At 41.9% G+C, this 13,499-nt stretch overlaps 1 protein-coding gene across 1 annotated transcript in view; it reads right to left on the reverse strand.

Moving 5' to 3' along the window:
• The window catches only part of Myo1d (myosin ID), a 310,288-nt gene that overhangs the window by 123,443 nt on the left and 173,346 nt on the right, over positions 1-13,499 (reverse strand). The window contains exons 17-19 of the mRNA XM_027924185.2: positions 10,685-10,908; positions 4,758-4,902; positions 4,157-4,261 (exon numbers count right to left, since the gene is read on the reverse strand). Of these exons, the coding sequence (XP_027779986.2) occupies positions 4,157-4,261; positions 4,758-4,902; positions 10,685-10,908 (474 nt within the window). The remainder of the gene's footprint in view (positions 1-4,156; positions 4,262-4,757; positions 4,903-10,684; positions 10,909-13,499) is intronic.

A 13,499-nucleotide genomic window follows, 5' to 3' on the forward strand; every position in this document is an offset into this window, starting at 1 on the left:
CTTTTCTTGATTGTCTCATTAACTCTAGGTACACTTCATAAAAAGAGTTTCTCGATTTCTGTGTTCAAATCTGGACTCAGCTGTGGTAACCACTCTGAGATATTACCAGTAATCTCTTCTTGATGACATTTTAGTCTAACTTTAAAACTGGGTGTTCTATGATTTATTAAAAAAACTATATAAGCTTGTGGCAATAAGAAATATATAGTTTGAATATCCCATATCCAAAATGCTTGGGACCAGAAGTGTTTCAGATCTGGGGAGTTCTTCAGATTTTGGAATATTTGCATAGACTTTATTGGTTGAGCATCCTTAATCCAGAATTCCAAAATATGAAACATTTTTGAGTATAGTGCTGGTACTCAAAACATTTCAGATTCCATATTATTTCAGATTTTGAATTTTTGAATTAAGGATGCTCAGTCTGCATTAAGTTTTTATCTGGGTTCTGATATAGAGCTTGCAAAACCCTTGCAAAACTAAATATATATATATATATATATATATATATATATATATATATATATATATATATATATATTTAGTTGTCTCATAAAATATAGAATTGTATTTTGTTATAATATTTAGTCTTCGCCCTAGGTTTCTGACAAGAGCTTCTAAGACCTTTAGAATCTCTAGAGTGATGAGTGTTTTTTGTCTGCTAACAAAATGACTAGTGACTGGGGGCTCCTAGTTTCAGGATGGGGACTGGTTGCCAAAAAGACCAAGGCATGATTACAGGGTTGAAACTTTTAATAGCCTCCCTAAGCACCTTCAGAGAGAGAAGAGGGGCTGGGGTTGGGGACAAAGTTAATTACCATTAGGCAATGATTTAATCAATCATGCCTATGTAATGAGGAGGCTCCATGAAAGCTAAGCTGTTGGGTTTGGAGAGTTTCCCATTTAGTGAACATCTCCACGGGCCCAGAGGGCACAATTTTTCCTTTTAATTGTGGTGTTTTGACCACTGGCACTTAATGTGATTGTCCATATGGTTAGGTTTAAATCCACCACTTTTCAATTTGTTCTGTATTTTTCCTATTTACTCTTTGTCTCCTTTATTCCCTTTCCTACATTTTCCGACTTATTTTATATTGAGATTTTAGAAAATGATTGTTTTATTTCATCATCTCCTTTTTTGACTCATTAGTTATAGCTTTGTTTTGCTATTTTAGTGGTTCTAGAGTTTGTGGAATACATTTATAATATACAAAAATTTACTGATATATTATATCAATTCAGGTGTGATATAAAAATCTTACAACAGTTTATTTCCATTTCTCTTTCATTCTGCCTGACATTCCCTGCAGTGCACATCTGCAGATTTGTCTAAAAAAAGGTTTTATTTCACTTTGATTTTTGGAAGATACATTTGCTGGGTATAGAATTCTCGGTTAGCAGGTTGGGTCCATGCCCACAGTACTGTGTAGATTTTGCTCCATTATCTTTCCACTTGCGTTAGTTCTGATCAGATACTGAATGTACCTTTATCTCTGTTGCTCTATGCCTTTTTCTCTTTATTACTGGTATTGAGCAATCTGATCTCAGGATACTTTGATATAATTTAGTTTTTTTGTGCTTTGGGATATGTTCAGCCTCTTGGTTACATGCATTTATGTTTTACATCAAATTCAGAAAAATGTCAGCAATTATTTTTTAAATTAAAAAAATTCCCCCTTTATCCCTCAGGGACTGAAAATGTACTTATATAGGGTCACATGAAATTGCCTAAGAGCTTCCTGATGTGTTGTTTTCTTAATTTTGATGAGTAATTTCTCTAATTTTGGGTAGTTTTATTGCTATACTTTTTCTTTTTCTTTTTTTTTTTTTTGAGACAGAGTCTCACTAAGTCGCTCAGATTGGCCTCCAACTTGCCATCTTCCTGCCCCAGCCTCCCAAATCACTGAGATGAGAGGTGCGCTCCACCATGTCCAGCTTGCAAGTTTGAGGCTAGCCTCAGCAACTTAGTGAGGCCCTAAGCAATGGAGTTTTGAGACCCTGTTTCAAACAATAAAAAGGGCTGGGGATGTGGCTTAGCAGTTAGGCACTCCTGGGTTTAAATGCCAGTAGGAAAAAAAAAAGAATATATATATATGTGTGTGTGTGTGTGTGTACATATATTTCTATGAACATTTTTGAGTTCTGCTTTTGGATGCTGTTAGATTACTTAGAAACAGTTTGAGTCTTTCCAGTTGTGCTTTTAAGATTTGTTCAGTAGGATAGGAGCAGTGTTTACTCAGGGTTAATTATTCCCTTGTGCGTATTCTACTGATGCCCCCGCATCTGAGGTTTTCCAGCCTTGAGTAGTTTCCTTGTCTACATGTCTGATCAGTACTCAGCGGGATATGAAAAGTGGACTTTGGAATGTTCTCTCCCTGCAGCTCTCTCTTCTCCAGAGAGAGCCGTGGTCTCTCTCAGCTCTCAGCTCTGTGTTTTCAGTTAGGGAATCTCTGGGCTCTATCATGGCTCCCCTACTCGGGGCAGACTGGAGAGCCGCTCAGGCAATAACTGGCTAACTATAGCTTACCTTACTTTTTCTTCTATTTTCGGGGTCACTATCTTTCCTTGATTGATGTCCACCATCTTGAAAACCATTGTTTCACATTTTTTTTAATATTTATTTTTTAGTTTTCGGTGGACACACATCTTTATTTTATTTTTATGTGGTGCTGAGGATAGAACCCAGCGCCCCGCGCATGCCAGGCGAGCCTGCTACCTCCTGAGCCACATCCCCAGTCTCAAGTTTCACATTTTTTGATGCCCTTTCCCTTCCACATATATCCATTTCCCATTCATATAAATAGCTACATTGTATTCTATTGGGTATGCTTATAATTTATTAATTCAATCATTTATTGATGTAGTTTTATTTCTCCATTTTTTTTGCATTACAATGTAAAAACTCAAATATCTATCTCCTTTGGATATCTGTGCAAATATATTTGTAGAGAAAGATCCTGGTTTATGGAGCTTTTGGAGTAAGAAGTATGGACATTTTACATTTCAATGGGTACTGCCAAATTGTCCACTCAGAAGAATGTGTCTAATATTCCTACAACAGTGTTTCCCTAAAGCTTGTGAACTGCAATCAACAGTTTAAAGTTTGCCAAGCTTACAATCTAAAAACTATATTTCATTTCTGATCTGAATAATACTGTAATTATACATTTTTGAACATTTGAAACAAAGCACCTGTAAAGTCACCTAAACTTGTTGGATTTTTGTTATGAGGCAATTCTTTCATAATTAAAGAAAATTCCTCCTTTGGCTAGTGCCATATTTATGTTGACAACTCTTCTTGTATCAATCTAGGCAACAGTTTTCTCTTTCTCTACTTTTGCAGAACTGGAGATTGAACCCAGAAGTGCTTTACCATTGAACTACATCCCCCAGTCCCTTTTTTCTTTTTCTTTTGAGACAAGGTCTTACTAAGTTACTGAGGCTGGCCTCAAACTTGCAATCCTCCTGCCTTGGCCTTCTGAGTCAGGGGACTATAGGTATGCACCACTGTGCCTGGATAGGCAGTAGTATTTCTTAAATTCATTTCATCAATATTTTAAAAGTTATTTGGATCATTTTACAAAATGCCCTTTTAAAATTATTTCAATGTCTTCTCTACTCTTCTAAACAAATACTTTGACTGTGTCCCTTTCCTTCCACTTCTCAACTTCCACTTCCAGCCACCATCATCTTCAGGCTGGTGACAGCCCACGTGTTCCACTTCAGATGAGCAAACACACTCACAGTATATCAGGGTTTACTCCATCCTCCAAACCTTGGTGTGACCGCCTCCTCTTTTCCAAATTATGTTCTTCCTCCCCCAACCCTGCTTTTGTTTTTATGTGTAATAATACATGTGTAGAAAGTGCTGAAGCACCACCAGATACAGGTCTGCGGGGGCTATGAAAGCTCTGAGTGCCCTGAAAGGTATGTCCCTGGCCTAGAGCAGATTTCCCAACCTGCTCCAAGGAGAAATGGCTGTCAAAAGTCTTTACGTCCCTGTGACATTCCAACATGCCTCGGCACAGCCAGACACAGCCCCCTGGTGCTGCGGCCTGGCACTCAAGGGTTGTATCTCATTGCAGGTCTACTTTAGTGAGTGGCACCAGAGTCTTGACTTTTCTTCCCAAGACAGTCTGTTTCAAGCTTGCCTTACCTTACGGACGTGACAGGAAAAGAGGACGTTCATGTATTTGTCCTTCCGTTTCAGTTCATTAGCAACAGGGACGAACGTGCCTGAGGTCTGAGGTGTATCCGGCTTCTGAAAGAAACAAGAAAACCATGACACAAGAATGCTTAGTACCGTAGATGCCGCGGCCACCGTTTAGCACGTGGCTCTGTAACTATTCTCATGTGGAGTTTCACAGGTGTACTTTTTATCTCTTCAACCCAGATGATAGGCTAGTAAAGGTCCCATAAAACGTTTAAATTAAAATGTAGCTTTGGAATAAATTAACAGAAAGGTGGTAATTAAAAATAGTTGCTGAATAACTCAAGGGAAGTTTTCGATTTTCAAAGCTGGGTTCTAGAGTGTACCTAATCCATATGGAACAAAACAGAGAGCCCTTTTAAAAGCAGGGAGGACATCAAACACTGTACATTAAGAAGCAATAAAATCCTTTAACTTAGCACCTCTCCCAGAAATTATTAAGTTTCTGAAAGTGTTTTATTATCCTTCATATACATTCTTGAGGAAAAATTCTTCTTCCTTTGTAAAGGGAGCAGGAGTAGAGTCCACGCTGTTCTCCTGGACTTACCGAAGCAAGATAGTTGCCCTCCCAGGCCCTCTGGAGCCCAAGGTCAGCCCTCTGACCCTTCAACATTTCCATGGCTGCGACCTTTGCCCTGACCTGGGGCAGGTCGGAAGCAGGTATGCTCTTGATGAGCTGGGCTGCTCTCCATCTACAAGGAAATAAACCAGAGAGACTTCAGAAACACAATCCCATTCATTCTCAAAAATAACTTCAGCTGCCATTAAGTAAATGAAACCAAAGCACTTGCAAACTAGACCAAAAAAGAATAAAAATGTTCCCAAAATGTATATAGAAGTTTATAAAACACCCAGTTTTATGCAAAGATTTTCTAAAGCTTCCTTTGTTGTTTGTGTGCTTTAAAAGCAACCAGAACTGTGACCCATGAGCTCTAGTAATACAAGTTGAGCATCCCTAATCCTCAAATCAGACATCTGAAATGCTCTGGAACCCAGAATTTCTTGAGTACAACTCAAGCAGTAAAGTCTGTGCAAATACTTCAAAGTCTGTAAAAACCTCTGAATTCAAACATTCCTGGTCCCAGGCATTTCTGACAAGGGATACTCAAGTAGGGTTCACAGGGCACCAGACATATGGAGTCACCATTCATTCACTGAAGTGCTTCCAAGGCACCCACTGAACTCCAGGCACTGTTCTAGGCAGGGGAGGCATAGCAACAAGCCGAACTGACAGAAGTCCTTTCTAACACGTGCCTATACTGTAGAGTGGAGTGACAGGCTCAGACACTAGGCAAGTGGACATACAGCATGTGTGAGGGGCAGCCCTGCAGGACCAGGCGAGGAGGGCAGGTAGAGCCATGAAGGAAGGACCGCCAGTGGTGGTGCCTACACAGAGCGTATGGTGGGGGCACCTCTGATGGGGACAGAAGAGCAGAGGCCACGGAAGCGAGGGAGCCAGCCATATGCACAGCTGAGCAGGTGCGTTTTAGGAAGAGGAGAACATGGCAGGTGCCAAGGCTGGGAGACGGGTCTGCATGGCGGGTCAGAGGTGCAGCCAGGATCCTGTAAAGCTGGAGAGGCCTGAGGTGGGGGAGTCGGGAGAGGGAGAACAGACCAGAATCCACGGAACCAGGAGACGGTTATCAGGACTTTGGCCTTTCATCTGAATGAAAAGACACTGGGAGGTTCTGAACAAAGAAGGGACGTGACCTGACTGGCACTGTAATAGGATCATTGTGATTGCTGCAGGCTGGGGACAGGGCGACCTGTGGGGAGGCTATTTCCATAATGTACAAGCTGGAGGATGGGGGCCTGGCCAGGGAGGTGGTGGTGAAGGTGAAGATGGGTTTTTGGACACATTCTGAAGGAAGAGCCATTTGGATTTTCTGACTAGATGTGGGGGAAAGAGGGTGGTTTGTGATGATTCTAAGGTTTTCTTTTTCCCCAAAACAACTGAAAGCATAAATCAAATAAAATCCTGATTGAGAAAAACAGGTCTGAGGTGTTTTGTGCTCTTTGCAGCATCTCAGCCTATTTCTGTCTTCTGCCACAGGAGTTTGAAGCAGGGTGGGCAGAAGCAGACTGAACTTCCTCTAATGAGACGAACCCTCAGGCCAAAGGTTCTCAAATGATGCTCCTGTGGAATACTAGAACAAGATTCAACTGAAATTGAAAATTCTCCCTGAGATCACTGAATAAATCTAAAAATAAGGGGAAAATGAAAACACCACCAGGAAATGGGAATGATGTCAATAAACTGGAAGGTGCAAAGGCTTTCTGGAAGATATGAAGCAGACGGGGTGGGGCTGGAGAGGTGGCTCAGTGCGGGAGGAGAGGAATCCTCAGGCCGCATGGGTTTCTCAATGAGGCCCAGAGAGTCCTTAAGCCTAAGCAGCGGGGACTAGTATTGGGGCAGGAGGTGATGGATTTTTAAGGTGGGAGCTTTGCCAGTTCCCTGCACGTGGACTGTCTGGTCATGTGAGGTCGGACACCTTCCCTGGCAGCGAGGATCAGCAATGGCACAACAATCATGGGAAAGCAAAGGCTCAGCACCTCAGCAAGAACCTCCTCCCTACTTCCTACAGCACCTGGCAGTCATGAGTCAGACTGTCCTAAGGTCAAGACCAAAGAGGCTAGAAAAGTGACAAGCATGGAGCAGTGGAGGCCAAGGTCAAGGATACTGGTGACAGGCAGGCTCTACCACACTAAGCAGCTTTCTCAGCAACTGCCCTAATGAACTCTTGAGATCCAGATTTCATTATTGGCTCTGCTCTGACTGCTGCTCTGATTCCAGCCTATCCCTGCTCAGGCTCTCCTTGTTTACTGTCCACGGTGGCCCAGGACAAGGCCCACACCTGCCTGACTACAGAGGCACAAAGGCAGACTGCTGGGGCACAGGGGACCTGACAGCACCACTGTCGAAAGACCACGCGGGGGTTCTCATCCTGGTTATGCAAACCACCACCTGTGGCTGTGTGCAGCAGACCACGACAGCTCATAAACCAGCAGCCTGAGGACATGGAGAGGGGACAAATCTGGGCATGAAGTGGGCTTGGCCTAAAAGAATTAATGTGAAGAAGAGCAGCGATCTTAAACACGGTTAGGTACGCATTGAGATTCCAGAAAAATAAAAACAAGACTCCAACAATGACTATTGACTCCTTTAACGCACTTCTCTCAGTAGTCCACAGATGAAAAAGTTCAAGATCAGGGTGGTAAGCCATAGCTTGTACCACATGTGACCCACGGTGTGCTTTTGTACAGCTTATCAGCTAAGGAGAGTCTTTACATTATTACGTATTTAACCAAACCAAACCAAACCAAACCAAAGAAGAATGTGTTAGAGACCACACGCAGCCTATAAGGCCTAAAACATTCACTACAGGAAAAGTTTGCTGACTTCTGAGTGGGTGAATACAAATGGGAAATTCATCGAGAGCGCGTGAGGGTACATGCGGTGTGCGTACAGACGACAAACAGAGCAGACACTTTATTGTCATGTGCTCATCGACTGTAACTCCTGGGGGGCTGGGTTTGTCTTTCCCATCCTTCTTGTTTGTCACCACATCCCTGGGATCCAGGTCGGTATCCGCAACACAGCAGGTGTTAGGTAAATATTTGCTGAATGTGTAAATTGGATTTTACGCAGATTAATCAATCTGGGCCACAAAAAAACCCTCAAAATGTAAAAAGAAGACTGTATAGGCCACACTGTAATCTAACAGAAATCGAGCACAATTTTCTGTGGATTTTCTCCTGATTGTTGTGGACTGGTCTTCATGACTTGTTTTTAACTGAAGTCATAGGACTATCTATATCATCCTGCTTATGTAAAAAAAGACAGGAGGGGGAAAGCCCAAGTGACATGTGGCTGTGTTTGTGCAGTGCACTCACAGCATGGGCAAACATTTCCAGAGCACTTATTACGTGCCAGGCACCATCTGAAACCTTCCAGTAACCCTCTGACGCAGGTGTCATTATTATGAAATTGAAGCACTGAGATGTTAACTAATTGGCCCAAAGTTACACAGCTAGTCCACTGCAGAGTCAGAACAGCCAGGCCCCAGGACTCTGTGGATTTTTTCTTTTTTTTTTTTTTGGTATTGGGTATTGAATCAATCTTCAGGGCTTTGCAACTGAGCCACATCCCCAGTCCTTTTTATTTTTTATTTTTTTGAGACAGGGTCTCACTAAGTTGCTTAGGACCCTGTTAAGTTGCTGAGGCTAGCCTTGAACTTTCAATCCTCCTGCCTCAGCCTCCCAAGTCATTGGGATTACAGATGTGCACCACTGTGCCCAACTGGGGTCTGTATTTTTAACCACTCTATCATGCTGTCCCCAAGTGTGTGTGTGTGTGTGTGTGTGTGTGTGTGTGTGTGTGTTCAGAAACACATAGAAAAAGGTTTTGAAGGAAACTAATTGTTGATGAATAGTCATTCCAGGGAAAGGAAATAGAATGGCAAGAGAGATATGGAGGATTTTAACATTATATCCTATGTTTCACTTAAACAATGGGCATGCTTTTAAGTACAGCTTAATTACTTTTAAATCATATAAAAGTAAAGATTGTAGATGATGCCATTCATGAAAGTATTTTACCTATGTATTAAAAAGCCTGAGCCTGGCACAGTAGCACATGCCTGCAAAACTCGTAGCTTGGGAGGCTGAGGGAGGAGGATTGCGAATTCAAAGCCAGCCTCAGCAATGGTGAGGCACTAAGCAACTCAGTGAGACCCTGTCTCTAAATAAAATACAAAATATGGCTGGGGATGGGGCTCAGTGGTTGAGTGCCCCTGAGTTCAATCCCCAGTACACCCCCCACCCCACACACAAAAAAAGCCTGTCAAGATTGAAAACTAACACTTATGGTATTGTATCTTAAGACTTGAGGATTGAGAAACTTCTGTTTTCAAATATATTGTTTGATCTTTTTCTTTTCAACATTAGAGATTAAACATAGGAGTGTTCCATTGCTGACCTATATCCCAGCTCCCCCCATACTTTTTAAAAATTTGAGACAGGGTCTTGCTAAGTTGCCTAGGCTGGCCTTGAATGCAATCTTTCTGCCTCAGCTACCCAAGTAGCTGGGATTATAGGTGTGTGCTACTGAGCTCAGCATAAACAGACTTTTAAATAATAAAATAGCATAAATAAGTGATTGGCACACTTACAGACCCATAGAAAATTTAAAAACTGCACATGGCTGATCTCTTTTTATGAGCATTCACTTCCTATTTTTTAAAAATGCAAATGAGGTACATGGTAAAGAGGTTTTCTTTCATTTTATCTTTTGATACCTTCTACTGGTTATATAGAGCAAAATCTAAAGAAGATAAATTCTGATTTAACACAGAATTATAAGTTCTTTTACATTCAGGATATCATTAGTATTCTTTTATTTAATGATATCAAATGACTATTTGAGAACTGCTAGCTAAGTTTATAAGATAAAGCTACATACAGTCAGTGCTTTGTATCTATGGGTTTCACATCCAGGGATTCAATTCATTTTGGATTAAAAATTGTGTGACTTCATTGAACACATACAGACGTTTTTCTTGTCATTATTGCCTAAACAATACAGCATAACAATGATTTACACAGCACTTACTTTGTATTAGGAATTGTGACTAATCCAGAGATAATTTAAAGCATGTGGGAAGATGTGCATGGGGTGCATGCAGAGGTGACACCATTTTACATAAGGGGAGTGAGCATCTGCAGATTTTGGTGTCCACAGGGGGCCCTGCAATGGATCTCCTGGAGTCACTGGAGGACAACTGTATATCTGGTGCACACAAGCAACAAATAAGCTCCAAAAGTGATGAGGAAGGACTTATGTAAGGACAGACTCAGATTCAGGGCAGGTTATAAAAAAAAAAAAAAAGAAGAAGATCAGTTGGAAAGGTACCAAAGTTTACATGGGTGTTTATATTAAAAAAAGCTTGGTCTAAAACAGTTGTTTTTCCTTCGTGGCTGTACTTAAAAATCACCAGGGAAACCTTAAAAGGCCCTTTGCCTGGGCCCCACCCCCAGCTCCACTGACCAGAACTCTCTGGAAGTTGGTGTTTCATAAACTCCCTGTGAGTCTCAGGCACAGCTGGACTGGGAACCACTGCTCTGAAGGGATCAATGGGCTTCCTAGTATGAGTTATGTGGGGGTGACTTTAAGAAATAGTTATTTTTGCTAATAACAAAGTAGAGACAGCATGCCAGTAGCTTTTCTAAATGTGGCTTCCACCCAGGGGTTATGGCATGCTGCTGTCAACTGCTACAGGAAAAATAAATTGGCAGTGTCATTATTTTGAGAGGCAAGAAGATGCCCTCTGAAAGCAAAATCTATAAAACTGAAGACACAGGGATAGGTAAATGTCACAACAGCAAGAGCGGAGCCAGTGTGAGTGTCCAGGACTTGTGACTGCGTGTTAAGGGTGCTGCTCTACATGGATGTGGCACATAGGGACAAGCTCTTACCTATTAAAAATGGCCTGGAGGGATTCCTCAAATCGGCGCAGAACTTTAGGAGGGGCCGGCCACTTCACGTGCTTCCCGTAGTCTCTCATGGTCTTGACGCCCTGGAAGCGCTTGGCCACCTCGTGGATGTAGGACTTGACTTTGTAACGCCGGTAGTACCTGATTATCGTCAGAGCCGCCTTGGTCCTCCTGTACCGCATGCGGGCCAAGGTGCCCCGCCACACCTTCATGACAGAGAAAGAAAGAGGAGAATGTTGCTGTCTGGCTGGGTAGTAGGTGACTTTGACATTATAGAAGCTGTTCTGTTTCACAAACTCAACTGAGGAACTTGCAGCCCAGTACACAGGGGCCAGAGCCTAACCATGCCAATTCCGTGTACCACCAACAGAGGGCGCTAGGAACCACGTTGGTCATTTGATAGGTCTCATTATTCTGTGTAGAAGCTTGTGCGGAGTTTCAAAGTGGAGTCTTGTTTTATTGTCATGAAAAGAAGAAAACCAAAAAAAAAAAAAAAATATGTGTAGATAAAGATTTTAGGAATGTTGAAGGGAAGCAAGACGAATCAGAACTGAATGCCATCTATAGTTCTCTGGTGAAGCTAAACCTTACAGATTACACCGGCCACTAGCTAATGTCATTTTGGATTTATGATTCCAACACAATCTGTGCACCCACCTCCCCAGGTGCGAAGTAAACTCCCAAGAATTTAGTTGTGTTCCTGAGAAAAGGGTGAAACAGATTATCAACATAATAGGAATCTTGTTGTTTTGGGTACTGCGGATTGAAGCCAGGAATGCTTTACCTCTGAGCCACATCCCTAGCCCTATTTATTTTTATTTTTGAGACAGGGTCTTACAAAATTACTTAGGGCCTTGCTAGTTGCTGAGGCTGGCTTCAAACTTTCAATCCTCCTGCCTCAGCCTCCCAAGTCATGGGATTACAGATGTTCACCACCACACCTGGCCATATGAATGTTCATGAAAAGTTTTTCAGTGTCAGAAATCAGTCAATATGTACATGTCTCAATGCCAACTTCATCCAAGCAGAGACACTTCTATTTCGTTCAGAATACTGTGTCCAGGATCCATTTTCTCAACCTCATGAGCAAAAATAAATTTGATGTGATCTTCATTACTGGCCCATCCTTATAAATTTTTTCTACCACCAGCAATATTTCCAGTTGGAATCTCTATTCCTTTCTGCTACCAGAGCCTGCACCATCCCAAATATCCTAAAAGTGTGCTTATTTGTGTCCACCCCCCCATCATGCTTCAGTTGCAATAACCACCTTAGATAACCATTTCAATTCTTACGTTGGTGGCATATGTCCCCCCGCTCCTCCCCACCTGAAAGGGCCAAGATTTTCAACCTCTCATTCAAAGCCCACACTGTGGGTCCTCCAGACTCCTCCGGGTTTCTTTCTTTCTTCTTAAATCCCCATCTGTGCCTACAAACACGTGCACTGCCTCTTTTATCCAGCTGTTTGGGGAGTGTCTTCACGCAGACCCCCAACGTGCCCCACACGCCTGCGACGGGCTCCCTTTGCAGCCTGCACACAGACAAGATAAATCTCTTTGCACGTGACATGGGAGGATCCCAACGGGTCAAGAAAGACTAAAATATATAAGGGAAGCAAGGTGCACGAGCCATTTGTGATGGGGATCCGGAGTTCACATGTAAACAGTTATTTAGAGACAAAGAAGCAGTAAAAGCTCTCTCACGTGGCATCAGCACAGCGGCCCTTTTTAGTCCAAGTGGCTCTCTTCCCTGTCGCCGAATGCACTGTGCAGATGGCTGAGCGCCTCCACCCGAGTGCTCAAATAAGGGACCCTGCTGTAGCATCTTGAGAACCAAAGGAATACAATTAGAGGGTGGGAGTGTGTGATTCAATTTCTTAGATAAAACAACATTTTTTAAAGTTCATGCTGTTTGTGGTTTTTTATTTTTATTTTTTTAAGGGGAAGAAAATTAAGACTCCCGGGAGCCACACTTACACAGAAAAATCAATCCTGAATTTCCAAAAGGCGTTTTAGAGAGCTTTTTATTAAAATATTTTGTTAGATTCTTTAATAATTCTTAAAACGTTTTATGAGTAAGTGCTCTTTAAGGACAAGTTTCATCTGTGTTTGTTTTCCGCCCCCCCAGGTTTTGTGCAGTTAGAAAAACACAAATAGTATAAAATGCTTAAAATAAAAGGCAGGGGCACTTTCCCTCACCCACCTGACCCCACCTCTCCACCTTGCAGTCTCAGTCGACACAGATCATTTCAGCTGCTGCTTCTGGTATTGACTGTCACATTTATAAATAATACACAGTAGTGTTATTTCTTGATTGATTTCTTTTAGAAACAATCCAAATTTAAAAAGTTGGTGGTTTATCTCTCTTGCTATCATTTTTACTTCTTCTATCATCCAAATAGTATTTACATGAAAAATTTAAGTTGGTAGTGTTCACGTTACATAGATCAATAATTTTATATCTTGAATGAGTAATTCATATGTGCATATATTATATTGCATCATATATTACATTGGTTCATGGATTTGCTAAGGAGTATGACTATGATTCCTTTATCAAGTGAATCTGGTTTTACCTATAGTCAAAACAGTAGAGGCAACTTTTTAAAAATTGGCTTTATCTTCTAGTATACCTACTGCTATTTTTTGCCAAATGCTCTTGAGGACCCACCAAATGACTAGCACAACTTTTCCAACTGCCAGGCACCTTAACTGAACCTGGTGTTTCCCGTCTCTCTCACACACTTTACGCCCTCCGCACAGCTCTTCTCCTGGGACTTTTAAAACTACTCCTTCAC

The sequence above is a fragment of the Marmota flaviventris genome, chromosome 17 (assembly GCF_047511675.1).
Source record: "Marmota flaviventris isolate mMarFla1 chromosome 17, mMarFla1.hap1, whole genome shotgun sequence".
Taxonomy (NCBI): Eukaryota; Metazoa; Chordata; class Mammalia; order Rodentia; family Sciuridae; genus Marmota; species Marmota flaviventris.